The sequence below is a fragment of the Phodopus roborovskii genome, unplaced genomic scaffold (assembly GCF_943737965.1).
Source record: "Phodopus roborovskii unplaced genomic scaffold, PHOROB, whole genome shotgun sequence".
NCBI lineage: Eukaryota > Metazoa > Chordata > Mammalia > Rodentia > Cricetidae > Phodopus > Phodopus roborovskii.
In genome coordinates this window covers 21,267,262-21,294,046 of record NW_026126563.1, presented here as the reverse complement: position 1 = coordinate 21,294,046, position 26,785 = coordinate 21,267,262, and the positions used below count along the sequence as shown (strand labels likewise).

Here is a 26,785-nt window from a genome sequence, read left to right as displayed (position 1 = left end):
GTGGTAACGGTGCCTGTGAGCTAACTGGGTCTGAAGTGATGCATCAAGGCACTTGGGAGGGTGGTCAGCCCACACCTGCAATAGGCAAAGCTATAGCCAATGAGGAGCTGATCTAAACCAGGCACAAGTGTAATCCCAGCTTGGGGGAGGAGGCTGAGGGAAGATCAGAATTTGAGGGCAGCGTAAGCTATATTGTGAGACCCTATCTCAAAAAAGAAGAACAAATGTTGTGGCTCAGTTAATAGAATGCTTGCCTTTCAGGCACATAGCACTGGGTTCAATCTCCAGTAGCGCACAAAACTAGGCACAGTAGTTAGTACAAGCCATAATGCCAGCAGCAGGGCTGGGGAGGTAAAAAGATCAGGTCAAATCCATCCTCAGCTCTACAGTATCTATAAGGCCAGCCTAGGGTACATGAGACCTTGTCTCAAAAAACAAACAACAAAATCCTAAAGATAGTGGTATTCTCATGATTGTACCTGTTGGAAGTGGAGAGTCAGAACATCAGCCAGGTCTCAGAGCTCTGAGTTTTAGCGTTCCAGCCTTCAGTTCTTATCCTGCTGCTGGTGAGAGGTGAAATAATTCTAGGCGGTATGTGAGAAGCTTTTTAACATCATAGATTGTGTATTGTCATCAAAGCCCGTGATCTTATAAACACAACCGCTCCAAAAAAAAAAAAAAAATACCTTCCTACTACTGGGTGCATACTAGGATCACCCAGGAAAAGATATTTTATATGAAAACAAATAAGCAACAATGACAAAATGACCTTGGGTCCTACCCTGGATCATGATAGTATGGATGAGAGGCCCCTGCCTTAGATTGTCTTCTAAAAGTTCTAACCTGTACTGGAAAAGCACTACGATAGGCTAGGAGGACAGTTTTAAGGTGTTGTTTAAATGAACAACTTTATATGCTATATATGAGTCATAAGTATATGGCATATAGAGTGTGTGTGTGTTCCCTATGATGCTGGTAACTGAAGTTCACTCAGTCTGCACTGTCACGAGTAGCTCTCATTCTGTGAGCAATCGAGAGAAATTACAAGGATAGAGGCACATGACTGTCATCCAGTAGGTAGAGGAAGGAGGATCGGGGATTCAAGGCTATTCTTGTCTGAGTTTGAAGCTAGCCTGGGCTGTATTTTGAATGTTAAAGAACAAAACTACCACCACCAACAAAATCTAATGGAAACCCAAAAATAAAGAACACTGGTGAGAAGGGTAAATGCTCAACAAACAAACCAAACCCAATAAGGTGTGGCCATGACAACAAATAGCATCGTTTTCTCCTTCTCTACTAGGAATAAAATTAGGAACGGTTTAGGACAGTGCATAATAAGGGTACTAGGTTGGACTCAGGAATCAGGCAGTATGACTGTTAGTTTTCTGCTGAAACAGTCAACTTAAAAGCAAGAAAGGCTTTTTGGAGGTCCCAGTAGGCTTCCGCTATCCATAGGCTTGTTGTTTTCTTCTGAGGGGCTGCCAATCATAACTACAAACGCATGTCCAAAGCAGCCTCTTTCCTACTGAAGCAGGAAGAAATCAGTGTCTTATGTTCCCTGTCAAAACACACCCACAATGACCTAAAACCTCCCACTAGAACCCACCTCTTGAAGATGCCCAAGCTTTCCAACAACTCCTAGCAAAGGCCTTTGAAGGACATTTCACACACAACTGTTCTTCTACAAATCACCCTGATTTCCTTCCTGTTGTTTGCCCTTTGACCCCTCTTCCTTTGCTTTCCGCACACTCCATACTAACCAAGTGGATAGAATCTAATGAGCTTCCAACTGTACAAGGGACATGTGTTTGCCTCCTTCATTCTTGTACTCATCACAGTGTAGCTTCACCCGCACAGCAGCACTTATTGAGCACCTTCTGTGTGCTGCATCCCTTTGCTTTGGAGTGTAGCTGGCAATTTTCTCAGCCTGCCTTGTTGCACTGCTGGGATTGGCCAGCTCTCACACTTCCTTACATCCTAAGAAGTCTAGGTCATGCAAAGGACTGATGCTTTCTCCAAGCATGGTAGAGCCAGACTCAGGGTGACGGGAAAGGGTGACTCTAAAGCAGAGGGTGAGGGGCTAAGGCACCACAGTCACTGTAGTGTCAGAGTAGAGCTCTGGGAGAAAACCCTGGGGACAAGGAAGAGAGAGATGGAGAAAAGCAAACCACCTGGAGATGCTGGGAAAGGTGCTCACACCCCTTACTCTATTCTTTGGTCTGTTAAATGGGGATAATGACACTGTGTTTACCTACCTTAGAGAGACATTATCAGCTCTATTTAAAGGCTCTTCCCATGAAAGCTGCTGTGTAATTACCAAGAACAGCTATGATAAAGAAACCTAAATACAACAGCGAATCAGCTGGAACCAATTCTCAGGAGAGTTTACTTCTCTGGAAATTTTTAAGGAAAGGCTAGCAGCTCCTGTTCGGGGAGTGCTGAGTCCCGTTCCAGCCTTATGTTTCTTGAAAGCTAGCTGACTTGTAAAGCCTCCTCCTGTCCAAGGACTCAGAATCCTCCTCTACCTGCTTTCCCTGCAGGCTAAGTGATTTCCATCTGAAGTTACCTTTGCACATCTGGCTTTTTTTTTTTTTTCTTCACATCTTGTCTCACAAAGTCTCTTACATCTAAAATGGATTTCAAGCAAGGCAATCACCTACAGTACGGGAAAAGAGAAAACATAGATATCATAATCCAAGGGGACATAGTCACCTCATAGAAAGCAGGTGATAAAATCAAATGTTTTGAAGAGGATTGAGGATTGGGACACCAGCTGGTAGGTAAAGCACTTGCAGTTCAAGTGAGGACCTGGGTTCTAATCCTAAGCACCCATGGAAACCCCGCCACAGTGGCACTGTCGATAATTCTACCATCACTATGGTAGGATGGGGGGGCAGCGGTGAGGGAAGTCTGCCAGGGAGCTAGCCGAGCACACCCAGCAAACAAGTAGACTGGGTTCTAAAGGAGGTAGAAGAACTGATGGACAGATTGCCCTCTAAGCTTAGCACACGATGTGCCATGCGCGCGCGCACACACACACACATACACACACACACACACACACACACACACACTCACCAACACAAACATTCATACACACATGCAATTTTAAAAGAAAGGGGTGTAAATGCAACCCAGACCCCCTGAACGTGGGTCTCAGTTAGGAGGACTGGGCAGTCTATTATGAGAGTTCTGGCAGTGGTGGGGGACATGGGAGGATGGGAGGGAGAGGGAACTAGGATTGATATGTAAAATAAGAAAAAAATGTTAAATAAAAAGGGTCTAAATAATCACTCATTAATGTCAAGCTGTGCTAAAATTCATTGACAAACTATGGATACGATTTGTGGGGTCAGGAGGACAGGAAACGGGAACCCTGGTCTGACTTGCTTTAGAAAGCCACTCCGGTAGAAGCAGGTGGGTGGCATCTCACTGGAAGGAAGAGGCGCAAGGCTGGTAGGATGGCGCAGGAGGTAAGAGGACCTGCTGTCAAGGCGGATGGGTCCCCAGAGGTGGAAGGAGAGAACAGATGCCCACAAGTGCACACTGTCACGCAGTCACCCCATACATACACAGACTAAATAAGTAAATGAATGTCATTTAAAAAAACCAAAAGAAACTGCAGATTCAAAACCCATAGACTACAGCAAGTGAGTAGAAGACCCATGGGCAAATTGAAAATTGGTGACTTAGATATCCTGGGGTTTGTGACCTACCATTACAGAGAAGACTCCCTGCTAAGGAAGTGGACAGATTGAATATATGAATAATATCTCAATCAGCATCAGTGTCAGAAGCCCACTGGTTTTATATTTTTGTTAATGTTGCTTAGGGATTACTAACTGTTCTGGCGATTTCTAAATAGTGCAATATATGCTGTATGAAAGGCTTCTAAGCAATAAAAAACACCAGAATTCCAGATGTTGTCTTCACATTAGTGCTTTGCAAGTCTAAAACTTTTGCATAATAATAATAGCCATCACTTATCAATTGATCACTATGGGAACTACATGAATAATTTTGTATATAACCTAGATGTGAGCTAAGAGGCTTCCCAGGTCTGGTAAGATTATTACAAACCTCATCCAATCCCATGGCTTGTGGAAATGCATTAGATGGATTAAATCTTTGTACCTTCAAAATTCCTATGTGAAACTACCTTCTATCATGAATGTTTTGGGGTGTGGGGGTCTATGAGTCGAGTCATATGGGTGTGTGTGTGTGTGTGTGTGTGTGTGTGTGTGTGTGTGTGTGTGTGATGTAATTAGTGAACTATAAATAGGAGACAGGAAAAATAATGCTCCCTCCCCCATCCTCAATTCTTCTTGCCTCCTGAAGAATAAACAAAACTTTGGCCACATCTGCTGACATTTCCATCTTCTCAGTCTCCAAATGGAAACATAAAGGTCTGTCGTTCATCCTGTGGTAATTGTGTTATACAGCCCGAACTAACTCAGACACCCCTAACTCAGACACCCACTCTCCTATCTGTGAGTTTTGGAAGCTCCTGTTTCCCTGCTCCTACAAGATCCTCCCATACATTGCTGCCGTAGTCACAGGAGCTTTAAGAAAATACTCATCCACCAGTTGGCATGGTCAAGACCAGTGAAATTTGAAGTTCACAGGAAAAAAAAATAATAACAAGTCCTTTCTGTCTTTTCGAACCATTCATTACTGGAATTGTTTTCTTCCTACACCACAAAATGCTGCTTTGCATAAATATTTAGTACAACTGAGTGTCCTGACACACACCTTTAATTCCAGCACTCAGGGGGGAGGCAGGCAAATCTCTGTGAATGTGAGGCCAGAGTCTGGTCTATAGAGTGAGTTTCAGGACAGATAGGGCTATGCAGAAAGACCTGTCTTTAGAAGCCTACATTGAATAAATATTTAGTACAAATGACAGAGGTAAATTTGGGTCCATTTCATAAATTGTTGAAAAATTTGTTCAAGACCAAAATTCATTTTTAGTTACGAAACTCAAGCCAGCGACTCAAACAGCAATTTTGAACATCAAACATCCTAACACAGTACAATCCAAAGGTATACCAATTAGAAAGCCGGTGTTTCCCATAATTAAGCCATAATGTTTCTATAATCCATAAAAATTTGTACATAGAGAAAATGTGCGTTCTTAGTATCCAGTAATCAGCTCTGAGCTGAGGTGTACAGCAGGTGCTGTGCGGCATGACAACACACACTGTACAAAGTGCACGTGTCCTGTGTTTAGAACAAGAGCTGTTGTGGTGAAGTCACTCAGTGCAACACAGGCAGGCACTGCCGAAACACCAGGGATTCATACGAAATTGATTTTGAATTCATTTCTGGTCATTGTGGATTCAGAAGCCTTTTATTGTTGCCCCCCCCCCCTTATCTTTTAAAGAAATTGTACTCTAAGAGAGCTATGAGGGCTATCTACCTTACTATTGGAAGCTTGTGAAATTAACATTCCCGCTACTTTCAACAAGACAGTGGATTGAAAAGTGAGATTTGTTTCATCATAAATTTCTAAATAGCTAAGAAAGATTATATATATATATATATATACATACATACATACATACATATATATATATATATATATGTTCAGCAGTTAAGAAAGCTTACTATTCTTGCAGAGGACCAGGGATTGGCTACTGGCACCCACATGGGACAGCTCACAACTGTGGTTGGTGTTTTGTTTGTTTGGTTGGTTGGTTGGTTAGTTGGTTTTTGGTTTTTCAAGACAGGGTTTGTCTGTAGCTTTGGAGTCTGTCCTGGAACTCACTCTGTAGACCAGACTGGACTCAAACTCAGAGTTCCACCTCCCTAGTGCTGGAATTAAAGGTGTGTGCCATCAACCCCTGTTGTAGTTGGTTTTATTGTTATTAATAATAATAATCTTATTATTTTTTATTATTATTAACTCTGCACTTTACTCTTGGGGGGAGGTCTGTCAACAAGCTCACAAATAATCACATGGAGTTTTATTCTTATGAATGCCCAGCCTTATCTTGGCTTGTTTCTAGCCATCTTTTCTTAACTTAAATGATATAGTCTATCTTTTGCCTCTGGGCTTTTTTACCTTTCTTTACTTCTTATACCATGGCTTGCAGTGTAGCTGGGTGGCTGGCTCCTGGAATCCTCCTCTCCTTCTCCTTCCGTTCCTCCCTGATCTTCTCTTCCCAGATTTCTCTTCCTATTTATTCTCTCTGCCTGCCAACCCCACCTATCCTTACTCCTGCCCAGTTATTGGCCATTCAGATCTTTGAGCAATCAGGTGTTTTAGACAGGCAAAGTAACACAGCTTCACAGAGTTAAACAAACGCAACACAAAAGAATGCAGCACACCTTTGCATCACTCAACAATGTTCCACAGCACAAACAAATGTAACACATCTTCCACAACACACAATTGCCAGTAACTATAGTTCCAGTGAACCTGACACTCTCTTCTAGCCTCTGCAGACACCAGGAGCCCGTGTGATGCACATGCATACTTTCAGGCAAAATATCACACACATAAAATAGAAACGAATAATAGTTTTTAAAAAATACAGCCCTGCATCATGTTGAGAACCAAACCAAGTCAGTAGCCGTGAGTGTGGATATGTAGCTGTTAAGATCGTCACAGAGGCTGATGTGTTAAATATTTTTCTATTGCTGTGAAGAGACACCATGACCAAGGCAACATATAAAAGGAAAGAGTGCCCTGGGCGCATGCTCTCAATTTCAGAGCATGAGTCCATAATCATCATGATGGGGATGGTGACAGCAAGCAGGCAGGCAGGGTGCTGGGGCCGTGGCTGAGAGTGTATGTGTTGCGACACCAAGAACCAGGTACCAAGAACCAAATTAAATAGTTTGAATTTTTGAAATCTTCAAAGCACATTTCCAGTGACACGCCTCCTTCAACAAGACCATACCTCTTAAACTCTTCTCAATTGGGTCTAAACATTCAAATATATGAGCTTATGAAGGCCATTCACATTCAAGCCTCCACAACTGAGACACACTACTGTTATTTTTTTTTTATGTGTCTGAGTGTTTTCCTATATGTGTATGTGTGCCACATGCATTTCTGATGCCCTGTGAGCCTAGAAGAGGACATTGGGTCCCCTAGCACTGGAGCTACAGACAATTGTAAGGAAAAATGTAAGTGCTGGGAACCGAACTTGAATTCTTTGCAAGAATAGCAAGTGCTTTTAACTGCTAAACAGTCTCTCCAGCCCCATATGACTGATTTTATTTTTAAACCCTTCATGCCATAGAGTCAGGCCTCTAAGAATGAGAAACTGAGCATCTCGGCTATGAAGCTAAAATGTTTAAGCTGCTCAGGTCATCCTGGGAACCTGTCAGATTTGGGACTCACTAAACTCCATAACCTCAATGTTTTCTTCCAGTTTCATGATTTAATCATTTGTATGACACTGCAGAATGCTTTGTTTTGCAAACGTAGAAATTATATAGCATCTTTGCAATGAATTTTGTGCAAATGCCTGTAACCCTGCTGAATTTTTTCATGAATTAAAATTTTTCTTGAAATCTCAGGAATAGGAACTTTTTTCCATGTATCATGGAACAGATCACTTTATCTGGCCTGCTTCCCAATTATGGGAGTTCCAAATCACTGAGATATAAATAAATGAGACTTTACCACACTCAGAACACCAGTATGATGAAAAATTTGTTTACAACAGGAGGTTTTAGGTCATCTTTCAATCATCCATCCTCTGAACCAGAGTAGGGATGCAGGAGAGTGCACACGCGCACACACCCAAATGTGACACATGGTAAATGTTGGTGCTCAGTGAGCTGGAATGAAGGAGACCTTCAAATTCCATCACCTTCCTCACCTTATATTTTTGGATACAAGAATCAAAAGCATCCAAATACTGTTGACATGACCCGTTCAAGCTCTTTGTTTACATTGCTGTCATTTTTTATTTCTTAAATACTGTACTTTGGTCCTGGTGATGTTAAGGAGAGTAATGAAAGAAATACGTTTAAATAATAAAAGCTGTAAACTGGGTGTGCTAATAAGAACCATTCTAAAGGGCTTCTAAAACACATACCAACTTGTCTAATAGGATTTCTAATTCTTGCAGTAAGACAACACTTGCAGGTTTTGCCTGATCTAAATTTGAGCTTGAAAGCTCTGCTAGAATTATTCAGAAAAAAAATCATTGAGATTTCTTTCAGCTCAGTTAGTCCAGATTCCTCTAATTTTACTTTTGCAATTAAAATAACAATATATATATATATATATATATATATGTGTGTGTGTGTGTGTGTGTGTGTTGTGTGTGTGTGTATAGATATATATACATATAGATATAGATATATAGAGAGAATATTCATTGTACAGAGTGTTGGGTTTCATACAGATAATTCCTTTTAAGTATGCCATGAAAACTGACAAAGAAGAATTTTAAGTATTATTTAGGATTAAAACTTATTGATACTGGGTAGGACAACTGAGTTACAGCATTAGAAATGAACTGAATGAACACCATAGTACAAAAGGTTTGACAGATGTCTTTGCCATGTAAGGAAGCTCCACATGACAAATGCAAGTCCTGGCCTCTGGTGGAAAGCATATAAGAAGTGAAGGAAATGAGGGTCCCCTTTTCTCCCATGCCATTCTCCACTGCACTAACGGGGAGACTTGGATGGGTCGGGGACCTGTCTCAGTCCAGTAGAGCTTTTCCATGTTACTGGCTAGATAGATCTTCAGTTGTGTCATTGTTGACAAGGTTGGAGGCTTTGACTGTGTACCAAGTGTTCAAGGCCCCTCGAGAAAAAAAGCCCAGTCCTTAGACAACACATGGCCATTTTGAGCAGATGCCACAAAAACTCCCAGTCTTCATCTCATCCCTAATTATGGGCCAAAAACAATGCTTCTGTGAAAAACTCTAGCAAGATAGGTCCAGGGAAATTGGCCTTACCAGGGAATAAGATGACTTTAACAACATCTGTGAGCTAAGCACGGAACTCATTTGGTCATCTATTAAACACACCTTAAAGCATAAATATTTAAGCCGGGTGTGGTGGTATGTGCCTTTAACCCCAGCCCTCAGGAGGCAGAGGCAAACCTCTGTGAGTTTGAGGCTAGCCTGTTCTACTTTTTTTTTTTTTTTTTTTTTTTTTTTTTATTGCAAACCCTACTTCCCAGATCCCTTTCCTCCATGTAAGTTATATGTAAATTGTCCAATCTGGATTTTGACAGCCTGTATACATACAATGTTAGGACAGTCACAAAATCGTGACACCCATTGACCAGGCTACCTTCACTGATTTCAAAGTGCTTTCTTCATGACTTGTCTCACGCAGATAGAATTCTTGGTTATTTGGGCCTCAAATAGCAACTTAAAGAAGATTAAAAAAAAAAAAAGCCATCTATCACTTCTGTGGCCATGCATTTCCAAAATTACATAGCACAAGAATTACCTGTGTGTTACTTCCAAAGGAAAAAGAAGAAAGTTTGATGCAACCATTCCTTTGTCTCACAGATCACTGATGACTGAAATTCTCAACACATGATCATCATAGTTACTGTCTTCATTAGTATGTGCCAGCTAGTGGTCTAGAAGACATCAGGGTACAGTTTGAATGTGTGTTCACTTTGAAGAAGAGATTCTGTGTTTTCTATTTTATTCAACTATATCCACGGGATGGAAAAATGGAGTGTTTCAAGCTGCTAAAGTCTGTCTCACTTATCTATTAGTATAGCTCCCTCTATCGAGGGCTAGTAGTGTAGTTTCTCAAGAGGTTCTATTCCTACTGAGACACACTCAGTGCACTCAATGCATGCAAAGGCACCAGAGTTTCATTAAAGGAATTCTCTTGTTCCCTTCCTTCATATGGAAATGTCATTAACCGTATTAAGTTAAATCTCTGAGTATTAGGTTCCTAACCAAAACACAGAGCTTCTCCACAGGGCCTACTTCACCAGGCATCACAGATTCTGAGTCATGCCATGGGTTGCGATTAGATTTAAGAGGAACTCTCTTGTTATCTGTTGACTTTCCTCTTCAATCATGGTTGTCCCATTTCTTTCACAGCCAACCACCTTGAGTCTTTCAGGTAAATGAAAAGTTCAATTATATGTAAAGTGAGTGCTAAATCAGCAGGCCCCTTGTGGGGGTCTGAGCTTTCTCTTCCTGCTTCAGTGGCAAGTGTGTTCAATCCATTACTGTTCCTGAGGATCTTACATCCATTGGGTCATGTGGGCTGGCCAGGGTGCATCTTATAGCTTTTACTGCATATGAGACATTGCAGGCCTGTTCTCAGGAACTGCCAGGCAGACTGGGAATCACAGTCACGGTTAATAGCAGCGAATTGCCAGCTCTTGATGGGTGGGTAGTCACTCCTTTCAGTGGCTGCCCCCTGGGGGAGAAGGTAGAAAAACAGAGGGAGGGAATTAGACTGACTTTGCACAGTTGAGCAGGTTCATGCCGCTGGATCAGTGGCAAGCATTGGCAGGGCTCCACTCTGGGGAGGCTCACAACGACATCACAGTCTCATTTTTACCAATTGGTGCTGCTGTATTACCAGTGGAGCACAGGGGGAGAGCAGAGAGAGGGCGAGCTGAAGTGGGGGGATGGGAGGGAGGCAGAAGTCTAAGCTAAATTAAACAAACAAACAAAACAAAAAATGCACGCTCAGACGGGTTCACACATCCCAGTTAGCCCCGTGCTAATTGTAGGAAACTGGTATTTGAAGTTTCCTGGGTGATTAAAGGGTAGACTCCCAAACTCTCTGCATAACCTTAATTTTTTCAAGGTTCTTTGAGTGGAGAATGGCTTATAATAATGATTTTGACTAATACATTTTTTGACATGCAACTTTAATGCTTAGCCTGAGTACCAACTCTAGAGCATTTCATGTGTACTCAGCTGTAAAGAGTGATGATTTAAAGGGCTAATATAAAGGAAAGGTCGTTCTAGAATGAACCTCTAACAAATTGCATAAAGGAAGCTTATTATTCCATGAGTATAGGGATATGAAGCTCTTCTGATCATTTTTCTGCTTGGCTCAAAAAGAATTCTTGAGATATGAGTGGTAGAAGAAACAAAAATGAAACAGAAATGCACACGCAAAGGAACATTCCTTTGATGGTTATGATTCCATCGCCACCTAAAAGACTCTACAATAATGTGGTTATTCATCTCCTCTTTTGTTTTGGGTGAAGAATTCGCTCTAACAAGAAAATGCTGCTGTTGGTTGGAGGGTTGCCTCCCGGACCGGACCGGCTCCCCAGCAATTTGGTTCAGTATTATGATGACGAAAAGAAGACATGGAAAATACTCACAAGTGAGTGTGCTTATTTATTTCCTTCCCTGTTTATTTCAGGCTGGAGTTGTCTTGATGAATTTTTTTTTTAATGTGACTAATCAAATCAGACACTATTGATCTACCCTTTGGAGGTTTGTTTGTGTATCGTGGGAGATTTAGAGTGGAAGACTAAATTAACATTTGGTAGTCGAACAGGCCTAAATTAAAGCTGGCCTGGTTTGTGTGTCTGTGTGTGTTGGAATGAATGGGGGTTGGGCAGGGAGCAGAAAGCGTCCCCTAGAAATGCTTCAGTTAGAGATTTTGTCGTTGATACAACACTGGAAGGTTGTTTAGTCTAAACACTAGTAAGTTTTCTCACATCAAAATGGCAGGTATTTTAGTTCATTATCTCTGTAACCAACATCCATTTGCCCTTTAAGCATCCTTGCCCACCTTTATTCTGGAGGACTTGGTTTTTCTAGAAACGGCCTTTTTAGGCTGCTCCAAAGCTTGATGCATGGATATATTCATGGCTTCCCCCAGCTGCATTAAACTGTGCTAGCAAATGTCCAGCCAAGACTCTCTTCTCCTCTCCTTAAAGGGTGATTGTGTTTTACAGCAGAACTCTTGCCTTGGGCACTGAGATTTGGAACGTATTGTTGTATCGGTTACGATTCCTGATCTGATGCAGTCATGGAATCAAAAATCATCGCTTCTTGAGTGCAGTAGGCTGTTCACAGCGGTCCCCTTGTGGCACAGTGGCTGCACTGGTCAATAAAACTAAATTTTAACTGTCAAAATTGCCCAGAGCTGTATAGATAAAATAATAAATGAGCAATTTTGATCCATGAATCAAAGCCATACATTTAAAACCAACAAAAGTGAAAGTTAGCTTCCCTATTGTGTATGTCTTTCAAGCATTTGTGTATCTTAGTAGATTGCTCTTGTAAAATCATTTCCTTGGCTCTTCCTGAAAGACCCTTAAAATAATAGAAGCGGGAAAAGAGTTTCCCTTAAGAGCAGTAGGAGTGAAGACATACAAGGTGAGGCTTGAAGCAATATACTTAGGAGCTGGCTTACCCCAGCATGGTTCAGGCACCGCATCGAGAAGGCTCCCTGGACACCTGGTTGTAATAAGGAAGTGACTGACAAGAAACAAGATTAAGCAGGAAGAGGAGGAAGAAAATAAGTTAATGAGGTTTTTAAAAATATGCTTTTGATTCTCTTTTGGTGAAAATGCCGTTTTCCATGGTTTAGACATCTTAGTGAGTCAATCAGCTGTATTCCACAGATGCATCAGAAACCAAAGCTAAAGTAAGAGAAGCAATGTGTTTGGCATCACCTGATCTGATCAACTCTTAGACACGACAGCTCAAAGGATAGCTGGGAAAGAGACAAAAGGTTTCCAGAGAGAAATCATAAACAGAGGGTAGGACACAGCAAGTCAACACCACTAATAAAGGAGAGGCATTGACAAACCCACCTGCTTTTCCAAATGCTCCACACTGTACCCAGCTGGGGACTCATTAAGACCCTCCATGCCAGGAGAAAGGATCGTTAACAGCATCTCCAGAAGGCCTTAGGCTTGGGTGTTTGAATGTTTACATTTGTTTACTTGTTTGTGTAGTGTGAGCACACATGCACAGCAGTGTGCACGTGGAGGTCAGCAGACAACTTGAAGGAGTCAGTTTCCCCTTCCGTCATGAGGGTTCTAGGGGATCAAACTGGTCATCAGGCTTGGCCACAAGTGCCTTTATCCACTCAGAGAAGCATTATGAGGCTTCTTGCCCCAACAGGGACAGCTTTGAACATGAAAGGGGATCTGTTAATTCTGCTAATGGCTGTCTCATACAGTCGTCACCCGACTTAAAGCTTTCATATCGCCTGCAAGTCACTGCTTCCATGGCTCTGAAGCATGAACTTTCAAACCTGGACTAGAACTCAGGTCTCTCACTTGGACCATGCCCTACAGACATTCTGGGTCAGTTTCTCATTTCTCAGTCACTTGAGTGTTTTGAGATAGCCTTGCACGCATGCATTACCCAGCACGCAGCATGTACTCAATAAATCACAAGCGCTGCCACTAGCTATTGTCAATGCTACTGCCAACATTAGCACAAGAGTTGTGTCTGTATCCCGGATGTGTGTCAACCACTGCAACTTCTTCGTGCACAGTAGAAAAATAACAGTTCAACTTGATCCTCCAGAGTAGGAAGCCTACTTTCCATAGTTTTCATGTGTGAGATGGATTAATCTACAGACTAAGAAATAATATTGGCTGGTTACCAATCAACTCTACTCACTTGAGATGAGATAAAGAGGCACACAAATTAGTTCCTACACTGAGAACATGCTTAAGGGTTTTGAACCTTCCTTGTATCCCAAGGCATGCTCAGAGCTCCGAAATAAAATTCTACTTTCCTAATACTCTTCATGTCCCTGGGATTCGTACATTAACAATATACTCTCTTCCCTGCCAGTCTGGGACCCTGTGACCCCAAGTGACATCATGGTTTTCACATTTGTAAATAATAATAATATTAATAATGCTATTTTTTCATGGATAATTTTTGTTGGTTTTTATTTTTTAAATTAAATTTGAAGTGCATCCAAACATGAAAAAAAAAATAAGTCATTGCCATTGCAGGGTTCCATGTCATTTGGGATATGAAATTACAAATGGAAGAAAAAGTCTCTCACTATCAAACAAAAATATTCAGATTCTCTCCAAATCCAATGAAACATTAGGAATTGTAGAACTTTCCACTGCCATTCTTTTGACCTAGAAGTGTCCAAGAAGGCAGGATGGCAGTGGAGGATGGGTAAGGGTCTCCTAGCTCAGGGTTTCCCTGATAATTGAAATACTGATCTCATGTAAACTAACATCTCAGTCAGTCAGTTTCCTGAACCTGGGATTAGCTGGAGTTTGGAGCCTTGGGGTATTTTCCCACTTATCTGGAGCAAGCATTTCCTTGTGTATCTGATAGACATGCCTCTCTTCCAAGGAGACTGCTACCCAGCCAGTACCATACACACTGGTTTGTGGGAGCTACGCCATTTGTATACATTATATAACAAAGAGGAAGTAAATGCATTTAGGGGCCATTGCCTAAGAAATAATAAACTGAAGAGCACAGGTGAGTTGCAGGCAGGAAAGAGCATCAGTGTCACACTGAGAGAAAACTTCAAGCATCCTAGGTGTGTCTTGGGGATAGAGCATTTGCCTAGGATACAGAAACCCCTAAATTCTGACCCCAAGCATTACAAAATCAACCAATAAATAGGCGACTAAATCCTTGATCCACCCGAACAGCAGCAATGGGGTCAGTTGCTTTCCACAAATGACTGCCTTGTTAACATGCTGTCAGACACTGCTCTTTTATTCTCAGTTGGAAGAATTATTATAACATTATAGAACTGAGGTCTAGGAACACCAACAAAGCCCTCCTGCTTCTGTCCCCAGAGTACTAGAAATGACATCTGAAACTGACCATGCAGCTTTTTGTAACTGTGGCACATTGGGTAGTAACAATAAAACTGGGAATTGCTGGTTCTTTTGCCCATTAAGAAGTGAGAGGTGCCACAGGTAAGAGCACTGGCTAGTCTTCCAGAGAACCCAGGTTCAATTCCCAGGGCCCATATGGTGCCTCGTACTATTACTCCAGTTGCAGAGGAATCTGATGCCTTCTTGGGCACCAGACACACATGTGGCAAACAGACATACATGCAGACATACATACACACAAAATTAAATAAATCTAAAAAAAATCAAGTAGTAAAATTAAACAAGAACAAAGGGGAAATTGAAATGCACTTTCATTCATTTTTATTTTGTAGAGTTCTTTCTTCTATCTCTTATGCCTGCATGCAGCTTCCCATTCCCTTCTTCGTTTCTTAGAAAGCAGTATAGGGTGTAGGGGGCATGAATACTAAAATGGCCAATGTAGAAAAGTAGGCCTCCTGCCCCACAAGCCATCAGTATTTGTCACAATATCAAACCAATCAATTCCCGTGGCCACTGTGTACGTTTTGAAACAGAGGTCTTGGTACATACCCAAGTTTACTCAAAGTTCACATGTAGAAGACCCTTACCATTTTCCAGGGGACCACACAGAAAAGCTGGGGACCCATTCATATCTTCAGCAGGCTGATTTCTTTGCTGATGGGTGAAGGTACTTGCTGGTATCAAGCCCTATTTTGCTTACATTTCAGACAAGAGCACTGACATGTTATGTTTCCTTTTCTTGCTCTCTTTAAGCAATTACAGAAAAAGTGATGTCAGAGTATAGATTTATGCTTGCAGGTGCCAACGCAGAGTACCCTTTGGTGACAGGGGGATGGAAATGAAGGATCTAAGCTAGCTTGTTCCTTCTTTTCATAATTTTTAAATCTTTAAGTTAATTTGTGCCTCAGCATTTAAAGTAATGCATTTTATTGTGACCCTTTCATACATACGTCCCATACATTTTGCTGTTACTCATCTCCCTTCCCCCACTGCTCTCCGGGTCTCTCCTCATCTCCCGTTGCTGGACCCTTTCCTCCTCCAAACATCTACTCCTGCTTTCATGTCATAGGTACCCATTTCCCTCCTCCCTCTCTCCAACTCCTCCACGCAGTGGCCATCTCTCCATCTCCATCACACGCACACGTGCACGCGTGCACACACGCACACACACACACACACACACACACACACACACACACACACACTTCTGTAAGTAGCAAATGAGTAGCAATGGGAAAACAAACTAAGTAACTATATATAAGACCCTGAACTTTGGTTCCCAAAGGGAAATGTAGGTTTTATCACATTCAACAATGAGGATGGTGGAGACTGGCACACGTGCTGCTTTATTGGGGGACACTAACTCTGTGTGCCAACACATCCAGTGGGCTTCTGCCCTAGATTCTGTTTCTTGAGTCCAGTCAACCTCTGTCCTTGGAAATATTGGGAATAAAGCCAGTCAAAAAGCAAATAATCATTTCTTAAAAAAAAAAACAAAAACACTTTCCATTTAATTTGTTTGCTGTATGTGTGTGTGCGTGAGTGTTCACCTGTATACAATCCCCAGAGCATGTGTGTCCAGAGTACCCCTTGTAGGAGTTAGCACTCGTGTACCATGTAGGTCCGAGGGTTCCCACTCACATTGTCAGGCTTGGCACCAAGCACCTTTACCTGTTCAGACATAATAAATTTCTTCTTCTTCTTTTTTTTTTTTTTCTTAAGACAGGATTTCTTTGTGTAGCTCTGGCTGTGCTGGAATTCACTCTGTATACCAGGTGGCCTCAAACTCACAGAGATCCACCTGCCTCAGCCTCCCAAGTGCTGGGATTAAATGTGTGGCCCACCACTGCCCAACTAATAATTGTTTCTTATGGTTACCTATTTTCAAGGAAGTAAGTAACTTCGTTGTTTCATTATGTTTTGTTGTGTTTTGTGTGTGTGTGTGTGTGTGTGTGTTTTCTTTTATTCATACTATCTTACCAGAAATTCAAAAGCACAAATTATTTAAAACAATCAAAACCCTAGACAGGAAGATGATCCATGGATAGTGAGTACCGCATTTCAGTAGAAACTGAGAAAACAGTGAGATGTTTCCAGAATCTTATGGGAAATGTCCAACAAGGTTTTGGACCTACTAGCAGCCCTCACCCATTCATGTAGCAAGGTAAATACACACCTTGTTGGATGACTGGGTGTAACATGCATGCAATCCCTCCTCTTGGTAACCTAAGGGGGTCACTACAATACACAATGGGCTGCAAAACAGATTAGAAATCTGGGAATATGAGGTTGGAAGCCCCTCGCCTAAACAGCGAAGTTGTGGAAACTCTCTTAAAGCAATCCTAAATTTTGAGAAAATGTGTAAGATAGTTATGCAAAGAGCTGAATGGGAAAGCATTTGGTCTTTGGAAGGGTATTTGCCTAGTATACCCTTGGCTCCCCAGCTCCACAGGAAGAAATAAAAACAAAGCTAGGTGCTAGTGAAAACAGAGTGATCTAAGGAATGTATATCATAATAGGGCAGTTGTCTCACAGCTTGGAGTTTGAAATCATGAAGCAATTTGTTCCCATGGCTTTGGGGGAAAAAAAAAAAGAGGAGGAGGAGGAATGTGCCTTGACTTTTTAAGTGCATTACCATCTAATTTTACCTTCAATGAGCTCATTCTAATTTGAAATACATGGCTGCGCATTGCTATATATCTTGAATTATTTGCTGCTGAAGATTCACGCGCCAATGCATTAGTGGATTTCTCATAGATTTTTTAAAAAAATGTATGTGTGGTGGTCACTCCCAACCTTGTGTTTCAAGTAAGCTGGGTGCTTCGAAGAGCCAGTAGGCTTGATTTGACTCCCTTGTTTATTTCTGGCTTATACTTCCTTTAAATATAGTAATTGCTTTTTCTCCAGAGAGTAGCATGTGTACAAATAATTCCAACGCCTTCTTCACACAGGGGCTGTGCCATTTGCTATTGAGTGTGGCTTAGAGGTGTGAGTCATGAGGGCCCCTTAAACGTAGCCTGTGTCATTTGTAAGTGAACTATAGACCAAGTCTAGGAATCTCCTAGATGTCAACACTGGCTTACTGAAGTCCTCACGCAACCAACTTTATTCCCTTATCCCAAACAACTGAAGTGTCCTCTGCTATCCTGGGCCAAGATAAAGATTGCCATGCCCTTATCAAATTCAGACCTTTGTGGGTAAAACTAGCATTAACCAACATTGTATAGTGCCCTAGAGGAGAAATAAAATAAAAGCTCTCAGATTAGAGGGACCTGGAACAATTTAGGAGTTGTGGGGAATATCACCACAGAAGCGGTATTTGAACTGAGAATTAAAGGCAGGCAGAGGTCCAGGTAAAAATGGGAAAAGAATTTGCTCGCATAGTTAATGGTAAGTACAAAGAAATTTCAAAACAAAAAAAAAGATTCTTTAGCTTTGGAAATGGCTCAATTAGTGTAGTACTCAATGTGCAACCAGGAAAACTGGAATTCCATCTGAGCACATGAGTCAAAAAGATGCATAAGTGGTGCACATTGTACTCTCATCCCCAACGCAGGGGGATCCCTGGGACTCACCTACCAGCCAGACAAACCTAAAAGTGGTAAGAGCCAAGTCCCAGTGAGATATCCTGCCTCCAAAAGGAAGATAGGAGGAAAGGCACCAGAGATTAACCTCTGGCCGCCACATGCATGCACATACATGTGAACACTTAGCAGTACACACAGGTATGTACCAGCACAAACATACATCTGCATATGTATACATAAATCACATTTGGGAAAGAAGATCCATGGATAAACTTGGGATAATCTGAAGGGCTAGGAAAGATCTAGCTAAAGAGCATAGCAGAATCCAGCTACACAGGAGCTTCTACGGCAGACTCACAATTTTAGCTTGTAAGTCTCATATAGAGAAAAGGTGTCACGCATAAAGTCACATTTTCACTGCAGAGCAGAAATGGGAACAATGTCCTCTGGGTCTCCATAAAACCATGGTCATCACTCCATCTGACCGCAAAGTGCTATCAGTCACCCAAGGCCAAGCACATGAGATTTAATCTGTGCTGACCCACTGTAGCCATGAAAATCTACATGGATCCAATGTTCCTGACATCATACCATGTTTGTAAAATAGAACTAATACAGGCTAAATGAACCGAATCAATTGATGCCTAGGGGTCAAGAGTATAGTCTTGGTTTATGAAGCAAATTGTACACTTTGATGTGTGAGACACAGGGTTTACATACATGATTTGGGGAAAGTCCAAATTCAATGCAATTTGTCTGTATCTTAGAAGCTATGCACACATGTATGTATGTGAACACTCGCATATGTGTATACATACATACACGCATATTAACATCCTGAGAAACAGGTAGATCTAAGGCAAAACCTATCACCAGCATTTGTTGCTTATAACATGGGTTTCTTACTTTCTGATCATTTTTTTCTCATTTGCAAAATGAAGCCAATTATACTCACTTCATAGGATTCTTACAAGAATCAAACTGTTCAAATAAATCTCCAGGTTCAACATATAAATTATAGCTGTTGTAAATCAATTTTTATCCTAGTTTAGTTCCATGTATAGTCTTTAAAACAATTATTTTATGTATGAGTATTTTGCATGCATATATGTCTGTGTACTATGTATGTACCTGATGCTCATGCATGTCAGAAGAGGGCATTGGATCCCCTGGGACTGGAGACACAGATGTGAGACTTCGCATGTGTTCTGGGAATCAAACCCAGGTCTTTTGGGTGAATGCTCTTAGCCATAAGCCATCTCGCCATCCCAATTTATATTCTTTAATTGCAAAGTGCAGAAAATTAGAAGTTTGATTCTTGGGTTCACAAAGGTTTTGGAAAACAAGACACACCATATCCGGCCCTTTGAAGTGTCTGTGTGTCATTCTTGTGGGCTTGACTACAGTCTGGTGAAAAGGATTAACATTCCAGAGACAGGAAATTACAAAAAGTCATTTCCCCACTCTAGCTTCACATCCAACACAGGCCTACTCTGAATTCTGCCACACAGAGTTGCTTAGGGGTCCAGCACATGGGCTGCAGATATGCACAGAGGAAAGTGTGTGGCACTGAGACCTGTGCTGGAGCAGAGCTGGGCTTCACCAGTTCTGCCCCATCACATGCCTACACCAATTCAAGGCACTGCAATCCTCATGAGGTTTGGGAGAACGAGCCAGAGAATCTGACAAACCAGGCATTGTTCCTACTGTAATCTTTCCTACAATTACCCAGGCCTCTCGTGGCCTGCTCCAAGCAGCTAGTCTCTTCCCCACAAGGACATCATGGTAGTCTTCCAGTCTCCTCATGTGGAGAGCTCTGGGTGATGGTTGATCAACTCACCATCCTGCTTATTTGTAATTCTTCTTGATCTGGACATAAAAGGAAAAGACAAACAGAGCTTTGCAGGACATCTGCCAAGGGATGGCTGCATTCTTCCACTGGGCCAACCTCAACTCAGCTTCCAACCTTTTGTTCTTTGCAGTCATAGGCTCCACTCCATGTAGATCTTTTTTTTTTTTTTTTTTTTCCCCATTCCCCTCCTTGGTCATACCTGAAGTGAGGCTCAGGGTGTACTTTTGGGACAAGCTTTTCCCGGAAGCGAAATAAATTGCTGGGTACATTTAACATCAGTAAGCATTTAGGGAGCTGGGCATGGTGGCTCACACCTTTATCCCAGCACCCAGGAGTCAGAGGCAGGTGGATCTCTGTGAGTTCAAGGCCAATCATGTTTACATGACGACTTCCAGATCAGCCAGGGCTATACAGAGTGATCCTGTCTTAAAGAACCAAATAAACAGATGAACAAACAAACAAACAGATAAATAAATAAAGATAGATGTGGCTTTTAATATGTAATTCTTAGCATGTAATTGGACCATGTTGACGGATTTGGGGGAATTTAAGCCTTTGGAAAATGCCAGTGTTACGATGTGTCCATATTTCTTTTCTGATATATTTTAAGGCCACCTTTCATTCTCTTTCTGCCCCCATTTACCCCCTTTTCTCACAAAGATACACACACACACACATACACACCCCACATGTATGTATACATACCCTCTAATGCTCAATCTGTATGTTTGTTTATTTTTTACTCTGTTTCTTGAGTACAATTTACTGTCTCATTGTTAATTGAAACTTTCTTTTTTAAAATCATTTTTAATGTCATATGTGTGTGTGTTTGTATGTGTTGGGGGGTCCTGTGATATGTCACAGGGAATGTGTGGAGGGGAGGATAGAGGACAGATTGGGGCCTGGTTCGCTCCCTCAATCATGGGTTCCAGTGATCAAACTCAGATTGCTGCAGGCGCCTGCACCTCCCGAGCCATCTCACCAGCCTCCTTAATTGAAACTTTCTTCCCTGACAACCAAAATTCCATGAAATTCTGTCAAAATATACTTTTTAATTTTGCATTTCTCATGAATCAACCTGTAGTTTTTACCTCTTTGCTTAAAATTCTTCTCAATTTCATCGTTTACAAGATGAAGATATTCAAAACTGTGTTCATGAACACACACAGAGAGAGAGAGAGACAGACAGAGAGAGAGAGAGACAGAGGGAGGGAGGGATTATTTCCTAGTTCTGTTTCCTTTCAGTCCTGTTTAGAAATGAGCACATTATTTCCTGAGATCTTTTTTTCAGCAATCTTTCCAGTGCAGCTCACAGCAAAAAACACATGTGACCAACACTGTGTTTTCCATCCTGCACCTCAAAAGGGGAAGTTCATTACATAACTGATTAGCCTTCCAACAAAGAGCAGTTTTTACCAAATAACCTCTCTGTACTCAGCAAACATAGCTGCCACCTTTCCACCATCCCATGTCACCTCCCTTATCATCAGCCATGGACCCCCTTGGTATCCACACCTGTATCTGTCAATTAAGCATCCATAATAACCTCAAAATTGTAGCAAGTCGTGTACATAAAGATTTATTTCTTTACTTATCTCACATGCATGGCTGGTTAAGTGGAGGCTTGTTCTACATCTTACTCTTATGCTTGGATTACTAGAAACCACATGTCACAATTAAATCAAGGAAGAAGAAAATTTCACATTGGTTCTTAAAGATCCACCCCAAATAATACTGTTTTCCCCCAAATTACAAGGCCACACCTAATTACAATGTACATTAAGAAGTATTGTCCTTCTAAGGTTCAGAAAGATCAAAACACGTGTTGTTAATCTTGTTTCTTCTATACCTGGTTTTAGTCACTCTAGTTGCCAGTGAATCCACACTTGGGAACAGAAGATGCTGAGTACTGGTGCCCATTGACTCTCCTTCTTCTGCTGTCTATGTTCAAAGCCCAGAGGTAGCACTGCTCATCAAGACAGTCTCCCACAGACGTATCTAGAGGTCTTTCTCCTCGGTGACTCTAGATCCCGTCAAAATGACATCCAGTATTATTCTTCACACCCCCTCACTATACAATGTTTATCTACTACTTTTTTGCAGCTGTTTGCTTATTATTCTGCAATGTTAGAGATCAAACACAATGCTTTGCATTCCTAGGCAAGTCCACCTGCCCTGGGCTATATCTGCAGCCCAGTAATATGTAATACCCTGTCTTAATCTATATTTTACTTATATTTTACTGCTAATAACTCAATATTTGAGACTGGGTAAGTTCCAAAGCGGTTGAGTGTAGTTCACTGTTCATGTCTAAGGTCAGAGGACTGACTTTGGTGGTAGACTTCTTGCTGACAGAGTCCCAAAGCAACAGAAAGCATCACAAACATGCCCTGGAGCCTTTGTCCTCTGTGGCATCACCATGGTGTTCCCTCTCTGACAGCCTTATCCCAGCCCCAGTTACTTTCCAAAGGTTTCCCCCTTAATGTTCCATAGTAGGACTAAGGCCCTACCGTCTTGACATCTCACAGTGGGGATTCACTTTCTATGTGAACCTTGGAGGGAGCAACCCATCTTCAAACTCAAATCATTATGACACAGCATCTCATGTTCTGCAAATATTGGATTCACTCTTCTTGTCACATGCAAATATTCTCACTCATTCAATGAAATTTTTTTTTTCAGTCAAAATAGCTGTCTCATGCTCTTTCTGCATTTACTGGCTCTGAATGACTGTCAGGACTGGTGCCTATTGCCCCCAAATTAGATGCCTCCTTAGTAAATTAAAAGTTTAGAAGTATATTCCAAATATTATTATATTGTAATGCTTTGGGGACTCGCTTTTCAAATATTCACTTCATTCTAATAATTTAAATGTGTTCAAGTTTATACAGTGCCCCCTATCTTTACTATTTATTTTGTCTAAATATTCATCTATAATATAGTTGCATAGATATATTCAACTGTAGATGATACACAATTTCACAGTTATACACAATTCTCAAAGAATCAGAAAGGTCTCATTTAAACAATCTAGGAGCCAGGCATGGTGGTACACATCGATAACCCTGGCACTCAATAGGCAGAGGCGGGGAGATTGAGAGTTTGTGGCTGCTGGGCATTGGTGGCACATGCCTTAAGCCCCAGCACTCGGGAGGCAGAGGCAGGAGGATCTCCGTGAGTTTGAGGCCAGCCTGGTCTACAGAGCAAGTTCCAGGACAGGCTCCAAAGCCACAGAGAAACCCTGTCTCAAAAGCTCCCACCAAAAAAGAATTTGTGGCCAGCATGAGCTACAAAGTGTGATTCTATACTTGCCCCCCCCAATAAAATAAGAATAGAAATAACTGTAATAACCGCCAAGAATAATACAAATACGATTTTATGAAAAATGAATATTTTATGCAAACCTCTCCATTTAAAAGGTAGACGAACCAAACACAGTGACTCATGCCTATAATGCACTTGGCAGGAGGATTGCATGGTTCAAGGATAGCCTGGGCTATACAGTGAAAATAATGAAAGCAAAGTGCTTAGAGGGTCGCTGTTGCTTTTCAAATCTATTAGATGACCCTACAGCGATGCCTTTTATCAAACACATCTGTTGCAAAAATCCAACTGGTTAGATTTTGAGGTTTTTTGTAACTCTCATTCCTACAAAGGCATGACCACTCTGTCAGCACATCTCCGTTCTCATTAAGCATTTTGAATAATATGAAAACTTCTGTGATACTGTAAGAGCTGTAATAATCATGTGAGTCTATATAATTTGTATCTTCAGTAATACATGTTGTTTGCATATAAAGTAGATGTGTGAAGATAGAACCTAGCTGGCATAAAGGTTGCTTTCATATAAAAGAAGGGATGCCTAGCAAGCAAGGCAGCATACTGTTGGCTCACTAGGCATCCTAACCTTTGTCTTGTCATTAAGGTCTTAATTTATTAAAGAAGAAATTAAGATTGAATTCTAGTTATTTAACTAGAATGAAAGTCATTGTGAGCTTCAGAGACGAAAATGTTGCCACATTTCTATGTTGAGAACCGCTAAAGCACTTTCAGAAAACCCTACTGCTAAGGCAATGATGTATCACTCTTACTTTCATTATATGTTTTTAATCAGAGCGTGACTTCACACTAGACAAAGCGATGCTTTATGCATGGGCTCACTTGTTTTTGCTAAAATCTCCTGACATGATTAATTTTACTTTAATGCTTTTGTCTTGTTGTAATGGTAAGGATGATGGGTATAAACCAGGCACAAATACATGCTTTTCCATTATAATGCCTCTGAGCATTAAAAAATATCTTAGATGAAAGGGGAAAAAATCACAGGAGACTGGTCCGACTGGAATTAAATTTCTTGCTACCTGAACACACAGTGCATGAGATTTTAAAAAAATGATTCAGTCATTGTTTTTAGTTTTATTTTGGGTATTTTTATAGCAGTTTATTCATCTGTATGATGAGATCTGAGGAGGGAGAGAGATCGGAGTGCATGGATTTCTTGATCGCATTAGTTGCTCTGCAACATTCACCTCCTTCACAGTGTAAAGAGACCGCAATATTAACCAGTTCTATGCCGGGAGTGTATGTCACCAGGTCAAAGAACAGCAGGCTAGAGCATCTCCAGGTGATGCTCACACTTAGCTAGAGGATGATTTTTTTTTTTTACTCCTATTTATTTGTCATCTAAAGTAATTGCATAAAGTTGATAATATTTGTTCAGTTTACATAAAGCAATGACATAGATGATTTGAAGACGGAAACAATAGATCATTCCACAACCATTGAGGGATGGATTCCACCATCGTCATTGTTTTCCACTCCCCCTAATAAATGATGGCGATGTGTCTGTAATATGAGTGTGGCACCTCTGTCCTTCTACACAGCCTGTGTGCTTGTTTTATTTGTATCCCAAGTAAATCCTGCTCCATCAAGAGCATCATCCATTATCACCCATGAGCACTTGATACAGTCATGGAGATACCATCTATCTGTGCAGTCCTACATGGTAACTACTAGCTACAGCTGGCTTCTAGGCACTTAAATGAGGCCAGTATGACTGAAAAATGAATTATCTTTTTATTTTAGCATGGCGAATTTAAGTCACCCTCTTATAAGCAAGTGGCTTCTGTATCAATAGCACAGCCTTGGGTAGTGAAAGCTAGGTGGAAGCACTGTCCATCACCTCAGTCCAGTCTATTCCCCTAAATGCAATGAGGTGGGGGAAGTGACTATTATAGTTTTATTTCTGTTGCTATGAAGTGTCCTGACAGAAAGCAACTTAGAGAAGTAAGGGTTTATTTGACTTATAACAATTCCGGGTTATAGGTCATTGTTTTGGGGGAGTCAGTGCAGGGACATCACATCCATAGTAAAGAGCAAAGGGAAAACAGGCACATCCTTGCTTAGTCTCAACCAGCTTTCTTTGCTCATATATAGTTCAGGGCCAAGACCATAAGACGGTCCTGCCCATGCTGGGCTGGGTCAATGAATTAACAATCAAGGCTGCCTCCCAGGCATTCCACGGACCAACCTGATGTAGACAATTCCTCAATCGATGATTACTTCATAGGTGATTGTGTTTTGTGGGATGTTGACAGTTTAAAGTGAACCATCCCAGTGAGTCCCATGTATGTATGCATATATATATATATATATATATATATATATATATATTATAAAATATAACTGAAAAGCAAGGATAAACCTGTGTGATCCATGGTCCTGTGCTAGGAATTCACCTTTTGATTTCTCATGATAATTTCACAAACCCTTGTGTTTTCATCTGAGCTACCTGATACATTCATTTTCAAGAGCTGTTATGTACCAAATCCCTTAAGACAACACCAAAAAGCCCATAGGCAAGTTCATGGGAGTTCACAAAAATAGTTTAAGAAGCCAAAGGGTAAGGAAGAAACTGGTTTTGCCTTAGAGCAGTGGTTCTCAATCATCCAAATGCTGTGATTCCTTTTGTCGTGGTGACCCACAACCATAATATTATTTTCATTGCTACTTCATAACTAATTTCTCTATTGTTATGACTCATAAAGTAAATATCTGATATGCAGGATACCTGATATGTGACCTCTGTGAAAAGGTCTTCTGACCGCCAAAGTGGTTATGGACCACAGACTGACATCCACTGCCTTAGAGCCTTTGGATCTCATTATGGGAACTGGGAGGCCAATGTATTCATCTCTAAGAGCAGACATGATAATGTGCTAAGTACCCAAGACAACACAAATATTTTCTCACTGTCTGGGAGACAGAAGTTTTAGGGGCTCTAAGGCAGAATCAATCCCTTCTTTGTGTCTGATAAGGTTCCCAGCTTCTTCTGGTGGCTCCTCAGAACACTTGATGCTCTGTAGCTTACAGCCTCCCCATCCAGTGTCTGTCTGCATCTTCCATGGCGTTCCTTCCTGTGGCATCCTCTATAGCTGAATTTTTTTCTCATTTCTCTTATAAACATAACTGCCTTTGTGTTTAGGGCTAGCCTAACCCAATATGCCCTCACCTCCCCTGGATCTTTATCTTGAAAGGTGCCCTTTCCAAATCAGGTCACATATACTGCTCCAAAGGGTAAGAAATTGACCTTTCTCTTTTCTTGGAGACACAATCAACTTGCTGCACCAAAATAATGACACA

At 41.3% G+C, this 26,785-nt stretch overlaps 1 protein-coding gene across 1 annotated transcript in view; it reads left to right on the top strand.

Moving 5' to 3' along the window:
• Positions 1-26,785, top strand: part of Klhl14 (kelch like family member 14) — a 101,813-nt gene that overhangs the window by 18,321 nt on the left and 56,707 nt on the right. Inside the window, exon 2 of the mRNA XM_051202080.1 lies at positions 11,177-11,298. Coding sequence (XP_051058037.1) covers positions 11,177-11,298 — 122 coding nt within the window. The remainder of the gene's footprint in view (positions 1-11,176; positions 11,299-26,785) is intronic.